Source organism: Falco cherrug, chromosome 10 (genome assembly GCF_023634085.1).
Source record: "Falco cherrug isolate bFalChe1 chromosome 10, bFalChe1.pri, whole genome shotgun sequence".
In the NCBI taxonomy this organism is placed as follows: Eukaryota; Metazoa; Chordata; class Aves; order Falconiformes; family Falconidae; genus Falco; species Falco cherrug.
The window spans coordinates 2,461,999-2,478,031 of NC_073706.1; the positions used below are offsets into that span (position 1 = coordinate 2,461,999).

Genomic DNA, 16,033 nt, shown 5'->3' on the forward strand with positions numbered 1-16,033 from the left:
CCTCCCGTGACACAGCATGGCATGGGGACCCCCAGCACATCCAGGGCCAGACCCAGGACAAGCAACGGAGACTGGGATCCTGGGTCACTCCCTGTGGCCGCTCTGGGCCAGAGCGGGGAGCCGTGTCCCCCCCGGTGCCCCATCCCGGGCGGCAGCGGGGAGCACCCGACGGACTCCGTCCCGGCGGGGCGGTGCGCGGGCGGCGCGCGGGGCGGCGCGCGGGGCGGCGCGCGGGCAGCGCGCGGGGCGCGGAGCGGTGCGGAGCGGGGCGGTGGGAGCGGCGGGGGCGGCGCGGCAGGCGCGGAAGATGGCGGCGGGCAGGCGCGCCCCGCGCACCGGGCTGCTGGAGCTGCGCGGCCCCGGCGGGCAGTGGCTGCGCGTCCTGCTCAGCCTGGCCGAGGACGCGCTGGGGGTGAGCCCGGCCGACAGCCCCGGCCCCGGCGAGGCCCCGCCGGCGCAGCTGAACGGCGGCGAGCCGGGCTCCGCCGTGCCCGAGGCGCTCGCCAACATCAGGCGCACGGTGCGCGTCGTCAAGCAGGACGTGGGGGGGCTCGGCATCAGCATCAAAGGTGAGGCCGGGCCGGGGGGGGGGGGTCCCGGGGCGGGCGGGAGGTACCGGGCACCGGGACCTGTTGCTGCCGCCATTTCAGCCGTTCGCTGCCACCGCCTGGGAGAAAACCCCGGGGGGGAGCGGAGCTGGGGCCGGGGCTGGGGTCGGGGGTCTTCACAGCCCGTGGCGCTGCCCGAAGCCGGCCCTTGCACGGGACGAGGCAGGGGACACGTGGCAGTGATGGGACCCGAAACATCCCCAGCCCACGGAATGAGCGGCACTTTGGGGTGCCACAGTGACTGGCAGCCCCTGCCCCCCATGCCCCGGCTGCAGCGGGGGTCCCCGGCATCGGGGAGCTGGGGGGGCACCCCACTGCCCCCCCCTGCACGCGAGGGTAGGGTGCTGCCTTACGAGGCAGGTGGGACACACAGGGTATGCAAGAGCTGCTCTCTTGCAGGCGAAGGGAGGGCTCTGCCAGTGTGTCCCTGTCCCCTCCATGCCCCTGTGCTGGGAAATGCCCCTTTTAAACTACCGGCAAAATGAAGGAAGCAACCGTGAAGCCCTTGGAGATGTCCAGGTGCGGAGAGCTGGGATGTTAAACCAAACCACCAAACCGCTCAGCCTTAGAGATGTCCGCTCTGAGCTGAGCAGTGGGAAGCCTCCGCGTTACAGTCCCTGCTTCCCCTCCGGAGCTGCCTCATGCCGTGACTCGCCTGAACTTCAGGCTGGAAACTTCATGGGGCAAGGGTGGCGTTTCTGCCTGCCTTGGCTTTTCATGCCGCTCCGGGTGTGTTAGAAACTCCACGAAAGGAAGATGAAAGCAGCAGCGAACAGGCAGCAAAGGGCCGTCACGGTGCATGGGCAGGAGGGTCCGTAGCTCCGTGTGCAGGCAGGGCAGGCAGCGGGCTCGGCAGGCAGCGCAGGGTGGCTCTCGCCTCCTGACGTGGCTTCTCCTCCCAACTTGGAGGGGACGCGGCCGCAGCCTCTGTCTCCCGCTGGAAGCGGAGGGTTTTGTGTTGTGGATGTCCGGGTGCTGGGAGTGGGTTGAAACAGTGCCACTGGCTGTGTCTGTGGGGTGCCCGAGCCTGCCAGCCCTTCCCTTTGTGAAGCATAAAGCCCCCTTCGTAATAACCCCTTGGCTGCCAAGTTATTGCTAGCTCTGTGGCTCTCCCAAGAAAGGAGAAAACCTCACTTGATTCAGTTAAAACTTTATTTTTGCAGTGACGTATGTAGAAACCAAGTAGTCGCCATCCAAGCTGGGAGGCAGAAGCTGCCCTGGGCGGCCGTGCAGCCCTGCCGGTGCCACCGCTGCTGCTGCGGGAGGGCATCGCTGCCCCGTTAAAATGCAGCCCAGCTGCGTTTCACCCAGGGACACTTCACCACAACCCGGGGTGCGGGTAGGGTGTCCTGCCTGGGGACGTGGCGAGGGTGTAGCTGCTGGGCTGGCCGTCCCCTGGCTGGCGGGGCAGCGGGGGGCTGTGCAGGAGCCGAGCTGGTGGAGGCTCCTGGCCCCGGCAGGGGCTCTCGGTGCCGGCAGCCCAGGCGAGGAGCCCCTGCTGCAGGGACGGGGAGCCACTGCTGCAGGGACACGGGCTCAGCAGCTCGGAGCAGCCCCCGCCGGGGCCTCTGACAGCTGATAACCGGAGCCCTCCGAGGGGCTTGGCAGGCGTCTGAGCGAGGAAATGCCTGTGGCACTGGCTGGGAGCAACCCTGGGGCTGGCGGTGGCAGCAGGCTGGGCTCACCACCTCCGGGATGAGGGATTGTCTCTCGGAGGCTCCTCAGGACAGGCTGTCCTGGGACGCAGGGCACATCGGGGGCTGCCGGTCCCCAGCTGCCCCTGCCCGGGCTGGGGCTTGGCAGTAGTTGCTGCACCCCTGCTCCCTGGCACGGAGGCAGCGGTGCTGCTTGGATCTCCTGGCGGGTTCAAAAGTTAATGTGCAAATTGATCTCCTCAAGCTGCCCGGAGGTTTGAATAGCATTGTTTTAGACTGGGGAGTGGGGAACCGAAGGTAAATGGGGCTACTGTGTGGAGAGGAGTGAACAGCCAGGTTGGTTCGCTTCTCCTTGGCTCTTCTGCCGCTCCAAAAACATTCAGCTGTCTTATCTGTCTAGATCATGAAGTCCTTGGAGCAGGGATAGTCGCTCACCACATGTGATTAATAATGCAGATAAAGACACGCTTTCCTGCCAAAATTGATGGGGAGATGGCCAGGTTACATGTTCGGTCTGTGAGGAAATCTGTGACCGTTCGGAGTGGGTTTGGAGCATTCGTCTTCGTTTGCTCTAAGGCCTCGTGGTATTTTGGCTGGTTGTTACAGGCGTGCCCTGGGCATTTGAGGAGACGAGGCCACAGGCTGTCCCAGCAGGGCACAGCCGAGCGCTGGGAGAAGGGTTCAGCCCTGACGGGGGCGGCTGGTACCCGAGCAGCCCTCTCCCCCCCTGCTCCTCCGTGTGTTTCAGCAGCCACAACCACTTCGTTTCTCTTCTGTTTCAAGGTGGCCGAGAGAATAAAATGCCCATCTTGATCTCCAAGATATTTAAGGGGCTGGCAGCGGATCAGACTGAGGCGCTGTACGTGGGGGATGCCATCCTCTCTGTCAACGGGACTGACCTTTCCGAGGCAACGCATGATGAGGCGGTGCAGGCCTTGAAGAAGACGGGCAAGGAGGTGGTCTTGGAAGGTAGGAGATGAGGGTGTGAGGGGAGGGGAGGGTCCTTCTTCCAGGAGGCTGATCCCTGTTTTTCCTGGGATATACTGGGAACACAGGGATGCCACATCAGCCGCATATGCGTTTACATAGTCTTTCAAATGGAAACCAACATGTACAGTCTGGTTTATCTGCTGATCCAGAGAGCTGGAGGTAACTGCTTGGATCTCCCTATCCCTCCCCAGAGAGGGAGAGACCACTCAATGCCCTGCAGCTCTGTCTCCCAGCTGCAGGACCACAAGCAGGCAGCAATGGGAGATGTGGGACAGGTTATGAGGTTTGCGACTCTTCTGTTGTACAGCATCACCCTGAGGTCTGCAGTTCCTGGGGTAACAGAAAACTTTCTGCTTTTCCTGTGATTTTCATCTAAATGCACATCCTTGGCTGGTGCAGGTCTGCAGGCTTACACCAGCGGGGCGGTGGGGGTACACGGGCACCCTGCTGCTTGCTGAGCACCTTTTGTTTTGCAGGGATGGATTTTAGGTGTGCAGGAGGAGCAGGCTGCCGGGTGCAGGCGGGGCCAGCTCGGAGTGCAACAGCAGGAGCTGCATCCTCAGGGGATCCCCAGCAGCTGAACCCCAACTGCAGCCCCCCCTCCTTCCCAATCTGGCAGCTGAGGCTACAAACATCCCAGGGATGCAGCCTTCGCCATCCCAGGGGACATCGCAGCTGGTCCCCTGGGAATGGGCTCCCTCTTGGTACTGGGTGGCCACTTCCTGGTGTCTCCCAGCCCTGCGGGGGCTGGCACACTGCAGGAGCCCCCCAGACCCTGCTTGGGGAGTGGGTGAGGGCTGATGGGTTGGGACTGTGGGAGCTCTGAGGGAGAGACCCCATTCTTTTGCTGTTACCCTTCGCATCACATCTGTCTGTGCTTGTCCACCCTCTGCCAGCTTGGCCAGGCAGGGGCGAGCACCCAGGTTTTGTCCCTTGGGACCCTTCCCCCTCCCCTCACTGCCAACCAGCCCCCCAGGTCACCCTGGCTAACCAAGAGGGTCTTGGCACCAGAGACCCTTCCTGTTGTAGGGCTCCAAAGGGATGTTTTATTTTGGGGCAGTGCTCTGGGCTCTGCCTGGACAGAGAAGAGTTCTGTGTCTTCTGCTGCCAGTGACCGCCGTGGCTCTGTGCCTTCCCCAGATTGTCTCAGCTCCAGATTTTCATTTTTAGCTTCGCTCAGCCCTTTCTGCTGTGGGTTCCTCCTCTCCTGGGACCACGGTTCAGCTGGAGGAATGTGCTGCTCTGCACAGCTGCTGGGAGCAGAGATGGTTGTTGGTGGGGGGGTGGTTTTTGGTTGTTGGGTTTTTTTTTTTTTTGACCAAAGAGAAATACAAGAGCCTCTTTCTCTGGGAGTCTGCAGAATTCCTCCCTGTAACTGCTGTTCTTGGACCACCCTCTTTTGTTATTTTCTTTTCATCCTTTACTTTGGTGTGGGTTTCCTTTTTGCTAGAGGTCCTGTGGGAGGTGAGATGAGCTGCCCTTTCTGTAGAGAACAATCCCTCACCCTAGACCACCTCCTCCTCCTCCTCCATCCCCCCTGGGGAGCTGGGTGCTGCCAGGTTTCCTTTCCAGGAGGCAATTGCAGGCAGGACCTTTTCTGTAGCTTGCTGAGCGCGGGTATGACCTACTGGGCTTCTTAATTAATTAAAACTCCCAGCAGGGACCCTTGGGAGGAGAGTGGGGCTGGGCTGGCTCCCCCCATGATGCTGTGGAGGCTTTGGGCATAGTTTGTAGCTGATGCCACTGGACTCCTGCAGTGCTGTGTTACTTGGGGTTGCTGCAGGCAAGAGCTGGTGCAGGGCAGGGGTCTGTACTACTTGTTCGATCACGGGCATTGTGTCTAAACGTGGTGCATCTCCATCTCCAGCCCTTTCTGGGTTTGCCAGCATGGTACAGCCCTGCTCATGGAAGATGGTGGAGCTGGCACAGCGGTGCGGTCCCAGTCAGGCTGTCACTGCCCTGCAGAGGTGGTGGCCCTGCCCTGGGACACGGTGTCCCCTGCCTAAGATCTGCCACCCCGATGGCTCTCCAAGAGCTGGCCAGCCAAATGCACTGCCCTGAGGAGGGGTGGGGGGGCTGAGGGGCAGGGGGTGGCCTTAGGACACCTGAAGAGTGTTAACAGGGTGTGTGTGTCCCTGCTCCCTTCTCCTGCTTGGGCTCACTCCAGAGCTTGGGGAAAAGCACCTTAACATCACTTGGGCACTTTCTGGTCCCCGCATGCTGCCAGGTGTGACTCCAAGTTCCCTTACAGTTGCTGTAAGTACCGAAACCGAGTAGTTTGGCACAGGTGGTGTCTGTTGCTGCCTCACTCCTCCTGGCTGCGTTCATTCCTGGTTTTAGGAGTTTTTAGGGTAGTTCACAAGTGGTGTTGCAGCGAGTGGCAAAACTGGGAGAGCTTGTACCTCCTCACAGGGCAGTGAGCTGGGGTGAGACTTTCCAGAGCGGCAGGGCTGGGAGGTGATGCATTTTAACTTGACTGTCAGCAGTGGCTCCATGTGCCAGATCTCACCCGGAGCTGCTCAGCTTAGCTCCTGGCTCCTCAGTGTCGTTGCTGGCCGGGCCTGAGGACACACAGATACCTCTTGCCGTGTCCTGCCAAGATTTTTTTGGGATGTGCCAAACTATTCTCTTGATATTTGCAGGAGGAGTTTGACTGTATTTATATTACATTGTTATTTTAGGGAGAGTTGCTCTCCTTTACCTTATTTTTCCCTTGGGTTTTGTGTGGTTGGTTTTTTTTTTTTTTTGCTTGCTAGAGACCCTCCACAGCAGAAGAGAGGTTGATAGACATCCTTCCAGCTGCCCTGGGAAGGGCTTTGGGCCAGGAGTGGTTTTCCTGGTGAGGCTCCTGTGCTGTGTTGGCACAGGGAGAGAACTGGGGGCAGTGGGAGGGAGCTGGGGCAGCTGTGGGCATCTCGCTTCCACAGCAGCCCAGGGCTTGTTGGCTGCAGGGCAGCTCCGGGGGCTGTCGCAGCTCTCCCCGACTCACTCAGCCAAGTAGCAGCTTGGAAGCTGGAATTCAGAAAAGCTAAGGGGTGCTGGGAGAGCTGGTGCTGGGGATGCCCGGCTCTGGCAGGCTGATTGCTCTAATTGTGGGAAACCTGGGCAGCTGCAGAGGGTGGAGATGTACATGGTGTGAAATGTGAAATGCCTGTAAAATTGAGGTGATCCTGGAGGAAATAACACACAGTGCAGAGTGGAAGGGGGTTTCGAGCAGAGGCGGGTGGTGGCAGACAGGATTTGTGCGGCTTCCTGTTGCTGCTGCCCTTCTGGGCTCAGAAGGGCATCAGGAGAGAAAGTGCTGAGGTGGTCCCCAGCCCTTTGTGGGACACTAAAGTGAATGTCTTCTGGCAGATGTGACAGCCCTCGGGGTCTGAGCAGCTCAGCAATGCCATGTGTGCTCTCATGGTTTAGATGTGGTAAGGAACCCAAGCAGAAACAGAGGCTTTGGACCTGACCTGGGGGTGATGCAGAGAGGTGGGGAGGGTCCACATCCTCCTACTTTCTCCACACCTTGCTGCCCTGAAGTTTTGCTTTCCCTAAGGAGTTTCCTGGGGATGTTTCTCCTCCCATGGAAACATAGAGAGTTGTCCTATGATCTCCCATAGGATCACTTGGCCCATGGGTGCAGCTGGCTGTGCAGCACAGGAGAATATTTAGCAAAGAGCTGGGGCATGGCACGTGGCACTGAGTGCTGGGACAGGGTCCTGGGGCTGGAGGGGACAGCAGTGGCATCTCCACCCTGCAGCATCCCATGGTGCCTTCCTCCCTGGGGTGGAAAGGCTCGAGCTGAGGCAGCTGCTCCTTGTTTGTGCTTTGAGCTGGGGCCAGGGGATGGTCCCTGGGTGGGATGCTGGACAGGGTGGCTGTGGCAGCCACCCCTGCGTTAAGCATTTGGAAGCACATCACAGCATCAGCTTGAAGTTTACGGGTTATTTCAGGGTGTGTCTCTGGAGTGTGTGTGTGCTGACCCCCCCCATTTAACATGTTACTTTTGCACTGTTAGTCCTGAGGCAGAGAGGGACCAGCTGGAGATGGGTTTAGCAGCTCCTTAGGGCCAGCACTGGATCTCCAGGACCTCTCTGGAAGCCTTCCTGATGTGATGGCCACCAGCACAGTCGGGCCTTTTTGACTTGCCGTGCTGTGTAGATCATAGAATCATCGAGGTTGGAAAAGACCCTTAAGATAATTGAGCCCAACCATGACGCTTCTGGAAGGCTCTTGGCAGGGAAGCAGCAGGGACCCGTCAGCAACGCGATCTCAAACCTCTCTGCACTGAATGCGTGCCGTGATCACCGCGCTGCAGCTGAGCCTGCCAGCACCGAGCCGGTGGCCCAGGCAGTGAGTGGGTACTCTTGAGCCTGCTGCTGAAGGTCTGTGCAGCTGGGGTTGTTTTCCTGGCTGCAGGAAGGTTTGTGGCTCCTCAGTGAAGCTCTCGGGGGCCAGGAGCTTTGCTTTAGCAGTGCTGAGCTGTGGGCATGTGTGTGGGGAAGGTCATGGTGATCTGGGATTGAGGGCACAGGAGTGTTTGGTTTGGGCTTGTTCTTCATCCTTAGGAGGGATGGGCCGGTGGAGGGCGAGGATCTGTTACCCAAGAATTAACCCAAGGAATTTTGATGGTTTTGCCCCTTTATGGAGTTCTGGGGAGAAAACCCCCTACTACAGCACAGAGAGAAGAGCAGGGCAGACCTAGGGCCTTTAGTTTTAAACATGTCCCTGATGCAGCTTGCTGCAGGGTTCGGGGCACACGCAGTGCCCCAGTGATGCTGTGGGCCTGGGGGTCCCTGTGCTGTAACTGCTCTGCAGAGGGACCATCCAGGCATCGGTGTCCGTAAGCATCTGCTCTGGCTGTCTCCCCCCAGGGAGCAGGGAGCCTGTGTGACTTCGGGGGCCACGTGGATTAGCCCAGCAGCCACCCCGAGGGCTGTTTGCCTGCTAAAGGTGACTTTAAGTCAGCAGCAGTGAGGCGGAGTTCTGCCAAGTGATTTTTGGAGGGTGCTGGCTAAAAAGGAGAGGGCAGCCAGGCTAGGAGCCCTAGCACTGCAAGATGTTAATTAGGAAAAAAATAATATCAAGAATTCCAGTTACCAGTAGCAGAGATCATACATAATATGGTATGGGTTGTTTGCTTTAATGAGTTAGACTAAATTAATGAGTCCGTTCAATACCAGGCGATTCCGCTGCAGTGAAGGGACCGGCAGAAGCGTAAGTCAACCCACTCTAAAGCCCATGCTGGGGTCACCGGAGGAGACAGCAGCTCCCATGGGATGGTGGCCCAGCTCCAGTGCACAGCCCCCGGGGGAGCACTGCAGCCTCCAACACATCCCAGCTCCCTGTGCTGGCTTGGGACCCCCCTGTCCTGCAGGAACCTGTCAGTGCTTGGTGGCCAGCCTTAAATCCTCTTAAAGCCATGTGCCAGAGATGCTGGCCATTGCCTAAATCTCTGTGCCCCGTCCTGGGCTGGGCACTGCTCCTCTCCTCCGTGGCTCCGTCGGGACGTGACCCCAGCATCGCACAGCTAATGCCAGTGACGTCCTCTGCATGCCCAGGGAGCCGTGGGCTGGCACGGGGATGCTGCTCGGGTTTCAGCGGCTGAATGGTATCTTTCTGAACTCCAATTAGTTCCCAGGCACTGGGATAATGGCAGGTCCCCGCTGCCAAGATTAATGACTCGGGGTAAAATCCAACGCGGCTCAAATGCCTGCGGGAATGCGGTGGCTATTTATAACAGGAGGCGCAGGGCACGAGGCTGGTGGCCCCACGCTGCCTCCTTGGCCCCGGGGCCACCGCGGGGTAACCCAACCCACGTGCTGCAGTGGCATCGCAGCCGTTTATAGCTGCGTCCCGCTGAGGCTGGGCAGAGCGGGGCGTCCCGCGGGGCGCTGCTCCCCTCCATGCCTCCTTCAGCTCCTGCTGGGGTTTCAGGACTTGGAGGTTTTGGGGAGCTCGGTGGGATAGGGGCAAAGGGGAGGGGGGATGGTGGTGGGCAGGTGAAGGGTGGGGGTGGTAGGCTCTGCTCGCAGGCTCTTTCCTGGTGGGAAAAGGGTTTTTTTCTGGCACAAAACCAGGCTGCTGTGGCTTTGCTGCAGTGATGGAACTGATCCACCAACCAGCAACCTACAAGAGTCGGCTGCAAAGCCAGGCTCGTGTCCCCCCTCCTGCCACCCACGCTGCTGACTGGGACCTGGAGTGAAACCAGCGGTGACGGCTGGGGACGTGGCAGCAGGCGTGTGTGTCTGTCCCATGGTCTTTTCCCCAAGGGCCACCAAAGGGAAGCCCTTCCCTGGAGCCACCAGCTGGTCCCACGCTGGTCCCAGGGCAGGACCGTACCTGGCATCCCCCCCCTGCTCAGCCAAAACTTTTGGGCCGGTGCTGCTGACCTAATTTTCAGGGTGTAGCTCTGGGGCTGCATCAGTTCACCCATCTCCCCCTTCCCCTAAACCTCAGGAGCCAGCTGCCGTCCCAGCATGGCTCTGAGGGCTCTGGCTCCAGAGCCAGACTCGCTGCGGACTGAGAGCTGATTTCTTGTCCCTGGTTTGTAACTCAGCGGGGCAGGACTATGCGAGCTGCAGGCACGTGGTTCAAGGCTTTTCCTGGGGCCAAGCCGTGGTATTTGAGAGCTGTTGCTTCCAGTTCGCGGTGGGACCGGCTGTACCAGCACAGTTTGGACTGTGTAATTTTGGCCTGGGACTCCTGCCCGTTCCCCGCCCCTTGCCTCCATGTGCTGCCCCAGGGACCTGGATCAGGCTTGGATCTGTGAACTCATCTAGGTTAAAGGAAAAAGAGGGGGAAAAGGCTATTTGTATCCCTCCTAGAGGGGTCTCCCTGGGCTGGGATGGTGGGGCAGGGGCACTGGGAGGGTCCCCAGGTATGACCTCGTCCACCAGTGCCATCCCTTCACTGCACCCGCAGGGGTGCAGGACAGAGGACCTGTGGCACCCTTGGGTGGCAGCTCTGGGGAGGTAAATGAGGTGGCACCAGCTCCGATGCAGGGAGGGTGCAAGGTGTTTCAGTGGGGTAGATGGGTGCTGGTGGGCAGGATGAGGCCACGCTGGCCCGTGCCATGCCCTCAACTGGGTGCTGTCTCTCGTCCAGTGAAGTACATGAAGGAGATCTCACCCTACTTCAAGAACTCCTCTGCGGGGGCAACGGTCAGCTGGGACCCCTCGCCCACCACTCTGCAGAAGCGGTCATCCCCCCTCCTACCCCCTCGGGAGCCCCGGGAGGGCAAGACCGTGCCTCTGAAGATGTGCTACGTGTCCCGCAAGTGCCTCCCCACCGACCCGGAGCACAGGTCAGGGCATGGTGCCGGGGGGTGGCAGTGCCACCGTGGTGCCCTAGTGTGCTGAGGGCTGGCGGGGACCCATCGGGGCCATGTCCCTGCAGGTACCTGGAGGTGTGCTCGGCGGACGGGCGAGTTGCCCTCTTCCTGCGGGCGAAGGACGAGGCCACGGCGCAGTCATGGCTCAGTGCCATCCAGGCAAATGTGGGCGCGCTGCTGCCGCGGGTGAAGGAGGAGCTGCGAGCCCAGCTGGCAGGTGCCGGCACGGTGGCTGGACGGGAGGTCAAGCACGTGGGCTGGCTGACCGAGCAGGTACCCCTGGCCACCTGCCACCCCACTGCCACCGCCGCGTTGCCGGTGGGCCTGACCCCATCCCTTTTGCAGCTCCCCAGCACCGGCACCAGGAACCTCTTGGCTGTCCTCACGGAGAAGGAGCTGTTGCTGTACGGCAGCCTGCCGCAGAGCCGGGATGCCCTGGGCAAGCCCGCGCACAGCTACCCGCTCATCGCCACCAGGTAGAGGCCACCAGCCCAGGGCCCTCCTGTCCTGCGCTGGGGACGGGGTGGTGGCAGGGGCTGGGGGTCAGCGCAGACCCCAGGGATGGTGACTGTGTCCAGGGGGTCAGGGCCCATCCCCGGGTGGTGGCAGCATCCGAGGGTGGTGGCAGGGGCTGGGGGTCAGGGCAGAGCCCCGGGGTGGTGGCAGGGGCCGGGGACTGGAGCCCCGGGGGGGGGCGTCGGGAGCTGCTGGCGGGGCGGGGGCATCCGCGGGGCTGCAGCGCCCCCTGCCGGCCGGCCCGGATGCGGAGCGGGGAGCGGAGCGATGCGGAGCGCGGTGCGGTGCGGAACGGGGTGCAGAGCGGTGCGGAGCAGGGTGCTGGGTGCTGTGCGGGGTGCTGAAGCGCAGTGCGGAGCGGCGCTGTGGTGCGAGGAGCTGAGGCGCGGTGCGGGGCGTGGAGCAGGGTGCTGAGGTGTGGGGTGGGGTGCAGAGTGGTGCTGAGGCCCGGTGCTGAGGCGCGGCGGTGCCGCAGGCTGGTGCACTCGGGGCCGGCCAAGGGCTCGGCGCTGTACGAGGCAGAGCTGTCGTTCGCGCTGCGCACCGGCACGCGGCTGGGCGTGCAGACCCACCTCTTCAGCCTGGAGAGCCCCCGCGACCTGGCGCTGTGGACCCGCCTGCTGGTGGACGGCACCCACGGTGCCGCCGAGCTGGTCCAGGAGGTTTCGGCAGGTGAGGGGGGGCCGGGGGTCCCGGGCGGCGGGGCGGGCGGCCGCCGTCTCACCCCTCTCCCTGTCCTCAGCCTGCACGTGGAAGGGGCAGGATTGCACCCTGTCCATCCACATCGACAAGGGCTTCACCATCTCCACCACCGAGCCCGGGCTCAGCAAGACCATCCTGCTCCAGCAGCCCTTTGAGAAGCTGCAGATGTCCTCTGATGACGGCACCAAGATGCTCTACCTGGACTTTGGTGGCCCGGAGGGAGAGATTGTGAGTTGGCTTTACCCTGGCCACCCCCCACCCATGCTCCCACCGGCCCCGGGGGGAGGGGGAGAGCAGAGCACCCGCCCTGTGCACAGCACCCATCCTGCTTGGCACGTGGGGGTGAGGCATGGTCTAGCCATCCTCTCCTGGCCGCTCACAGCCCATGTGGTGCACAGCCCTTCCTGGGGCCCTGGTAGGGCCGTGGTGAGGTTTGGGGGGCTCTGGGTGGTCCCTGCCCTCCTGGCTTTAAGCAGAAAGCCGGCTGCTCCAGGGACAGCCCTTCCCATTGCAAACATCCCTCTGTTCCTTTCTTACAGCAATTAGACCTTCACTCCTGCCCCAAAACCATCGTCTTCATCATCCACTCCTTCCTGTCAGCCAAGGTGACCCGGCTGGGGCTGCTGGCATGAAGAGGGAGTGGGGCACCGGGCAGAGCAGCCCCAGCCCCCGGCCGATCTCTGCACCTCCCTCCAGGCCAAACCCAGCCCAGCCATCCCAAGGAGACCGGAGCCCCCGTGGGGTCACACCACCCCCGCCAAGGAAAAGCATCATCCGGCTGTGAAAAACCGCTCCCGGGGCATCGAGGGGCAGCAGTGGGGTGAAATCCCTCTCGGATGGCGGCACTGGGACTTCTCTGGTCCCATCCCCTCCTTCCTCCAACCCGATGCTCGGCAGTGGCTGGAGGAACCCCGGTCGGAGCCCGCCGCGAGCGGCCATGCAGTCGTCACCCCAGTGCCTTGTGAGATGATATTTTCTGTACAAAGAACCCGTTTGTATTGATGTTTTATATTTATATTGCCCAGTTAAAAATGCTGATGTGGCAGCTCTTGCCTGCCTGGCTTAGACCCCCCAGAGAGTCCCCAGGTCCTGCAGACAAGGACGTGTGTCTGTCCCCTGGATGGACAACCCGAGGGCTGGAGACCGAAGCCAGCTCCGTAGTGATTGAGGGATGGGAACTGCAGATCAGCTCTATTTGCCAAATTTTTCCATACTGTGTCAAATGATAGGAACCACTTTTCTTTGTTGGAGTTGGATGGTTCGTTTTATTTTGCTAACTCCTGGGTCACTTTATTTCTCTGTTCAGGGGGGAGGGTTGTCAGGTGGCTGCTGGGAAATAACTTCTTTTATGAACCAAAAAATTCTGCATGAAAATGCCTTTTTTTTCAGGGTCAAATAAACATTGCAGATCATAACCAGTGGGAGCCAAGATCGGTATCCTGGTTTTGCTTGGAGAAGCAGACAATCTGCGGGTGCTACCAGGGCTGTGCCTCGGGGTTTTCTGCCAGGGGAAGGAAAGGTTTTGCTTGGAGGCTGTGGGATGTTGCTGTGAGCTGGTGGTGTTGGTCTGGGGGTGCTGGGGACCCTGGGGGGCGATTTCAGATGGGGACAAAAAGTTTTTTAAGGTGCCCAAAGCTGTGCTGGGTGCAGCATAGAGGGATGCACTGATGCTTGCACCAGCTTTGGCGAGACCAGCTGGGTTTGAATACCTTGCGCTTCGTGCTTCAGGATGCTCAGCAGAGGACAGGCATAGAAGAAGTTTTGTGTTTTGCTTTTTACGTTGGGTTTTTTTTTTTTTTCTTCCAGTAAAAGTAGCCGCTTGGCTCAGTGGCAGCACAGGCTTTGAACGTTGTTCCCTTCACATGCCGACCTTGCAGGGCGAGTCAGGTGGCGAATGCAGCCCTCACAGTGTGGTTACGGTGTCTGCGGGCAGCCAGCCGGTATTTACAGAGTGCTTCCTGGACTGACCTCGAGCACTGTTACCCCAGGTGCATCCCTGTTAGTGTGGGGCTTGGCACCAAAAGGCCTTTTTTTATCCCAAAAAGCGAGGGGCTGTGCTGCGGTGGTGGTTGCTGCAGGTGAGCTACAGAGGGTACCCAGAAACGGCCGAGTTCCCCGAGAAAACCTCCCAGAGCTGCCAGCGCTCTGTGCTCTGGTGATGCAGCCTGTCCTCGCAGATGCCCAGCACGAAGCACCAAGGCTGCATGCAGATCCTGGTGCTCAAGGGCTCTCCGGGAGCAGGGCCAGAGCTGTCAGCCACCCTGTGATCCGCCATCTCCTTGGGGAAGGTGCTGTGCCAGTGCTCCGATCTGCTGGTGTGGTTTTATGGGACTGTGATTTGCCAGCGCATCAATCCCGGGCTGTGAGCCCAGCGCCCCGGTCAGCGGCAGGAGCAGCTCTTGGCACCACGTCTGCACCCACACAGGGACAGCAGGATGGGACAGGGCTGTGTTTGCATCACTGCACAGTGACAAATTCCAGGTTAACCTTCTCTTTTTGCCCTGGCCCTGTACGTGGGGGAGCCTGGAGTCTCCCAGGAAAGCCATTAGCTGGGGAGAAGGCTAACGCTTAGTCTGCAGGCTGAGGAATAGCAACTAATTAGCAGCAAAATAGTATAATTTTTAATGATGAGTCGTGCATCCTGTCGCACTGCAGGGAGTTGCCCCTGGTGTGGTGCTGAGCAGAGTGGTGGGGTGTGTCGGCAGCATCGCTGGCTGGGCTGCAGTGGGCATTATTCGCTTTGGAGCCTTGTTTGGGAGAGGGAACCCCTGGATTCCTGCCGGCTGTGGGTGTAGAGTGCCGCTCCTCGCTTCTCGGGTGCTTGTTGAGCAGAGGTGGCGCTTGCAGGCAAGGAGACTGCGAGCTGCAGAGCCCCTGCTCTGGGCAGGGCAAATCTTGATGCACCACTGTTAAATGAATGATTTTGCTAACGAAGGTGAGCCTGTCCCTGGCAGGTGAGGGTGGGCGCAGTTACTGGGGCTGGGGGTAGACTGCCCTTGCTGCCCCTGTGAAGGTATGCAGCTTGGGGGAGGCGTTTTCAGGGGGGACGTGGTTTGCTATGTGCACACCCACTCCCAGGTGCAGGGACCCTGGTGCTGTTGCAGCCTTTGGGGTGCAGGAGGAGAAGTAGGGCAAAAGCTGCAAAAAATGGATGGAAAGCAGCAAAAATGCAAAGCAACAAGGGCAGTGAGGTGCCTGTGGTTTGAGCAGGGAGAAAGCACAAGAACGGCTTATTTGGTGTAAAGAAATAGTTCTTATGGGGCACGTAAGCACTCAGCTGCTCGGCTCTTGGCAGGACAGGGGGCTCAAGGAGCCCATGTGGGTATGGCTCGTTCCTACACACGCAGAGCCCCATGGCTGGCAGCGGGAATCTTATGATGAACAAGCCCCTACTTTTTATTGCACATAACTGTCAGATTTCCAGGAGACCTTGTAAAATGGATTTGCAAAAGAAAAAAAAAAAAGAAAAAAACCCCCCATGTTACTAACTGTTAAATCAATACAACAAGTAATTTAGAAACAGATGGTGTATTTTTCTATGATCAAAAGCATGTCTGCACAAAGAAACACATTATTACTGCAATTTACCTTCCTCTTCCTGCCCTACAGCCATTACTCTTTGGGGCTTATTCCAATAAAAGAGGGAATCACTCCCAATCCAGAGCAGATTTCCTATTAATCTTATAGACCACAAACTGCCTTGACTTTACCAGCACAGCTCAGACAGACCATCCCACTCTGTGCCTTGGCTATGAAACAAATAGCTCTGTTTGGAGATGGATATTTATTTTCTTTGATTTCTTTGCATTCGATACTGGTGATGGGGTGAGGATTTTTTTCTCCTTGGGTATTTTGTGGTGGCTTCTCAGCCTCTTCACCCTTCTGGCACCATTCCCTGCTTAATGGGACCCTTTCCCCAGTGATGCTTTCACAAAGGGGCCTGTGATTAAGACAACTGCCTCTTAGTTCTCTAAGTGATGTGGGACCTCGTAACATAAACCACCCAGAAAGAAAGGATTGAAACTGCCTCCCCAGAGGAGCCTGTGGCAGTGGGAGATCTTTCCCTGCGTCCAGCAGGATCTTTGATTCCTGGGAGGATGGCTGGAGAGGTGGTATGCGCATCCTGGGGATGGTGGTTATTTTCCAGGCTGGTGCCAAAGGATAGAGGCCAGACCCCAAAGTCTTTGGGAAAAAAACATTGCAATTACTTCCTAAAACTCCTAGTTTTCCTAAAGTTCCCA

General features: G+C 59.5%; 1 protein-coding gene across 1 annotated transcript; it reads left to right on the forward strand.

Annotated features, from left to right (window-relative positions):
- The first annotated feature begins 266 nt into the window (after window positions 1-266).
- SNTA1 (syntrophin alpha 1) lies at window positions 267-13,221 on the forward strand. The gene is made up of 8 exons (XM_055722896.1): window positions 267-569; window positions 3,047-3,232; window positions 10,349-10,547; window positions 10,640-10,847; window positions 10,920-11,050; window positions 11,566-11,762; window positions 11,833-12,020; window positions 12,332-13,221. The coding sequence occupies exons 1-8, from the start codon at window positions 308-310 to the stop codon at window positions 12,422-12,424; spliced, it is 1,464 nt and encodes a 487-aa protein (XP_055578871.1). The 5' UTR covers window positions 267-307; the 3' UTR covers window positions 12,425-13,221.
- The last annotated feature ends 2,812 nt before the right edge of the window (window positions 13,222-16,033 follow it).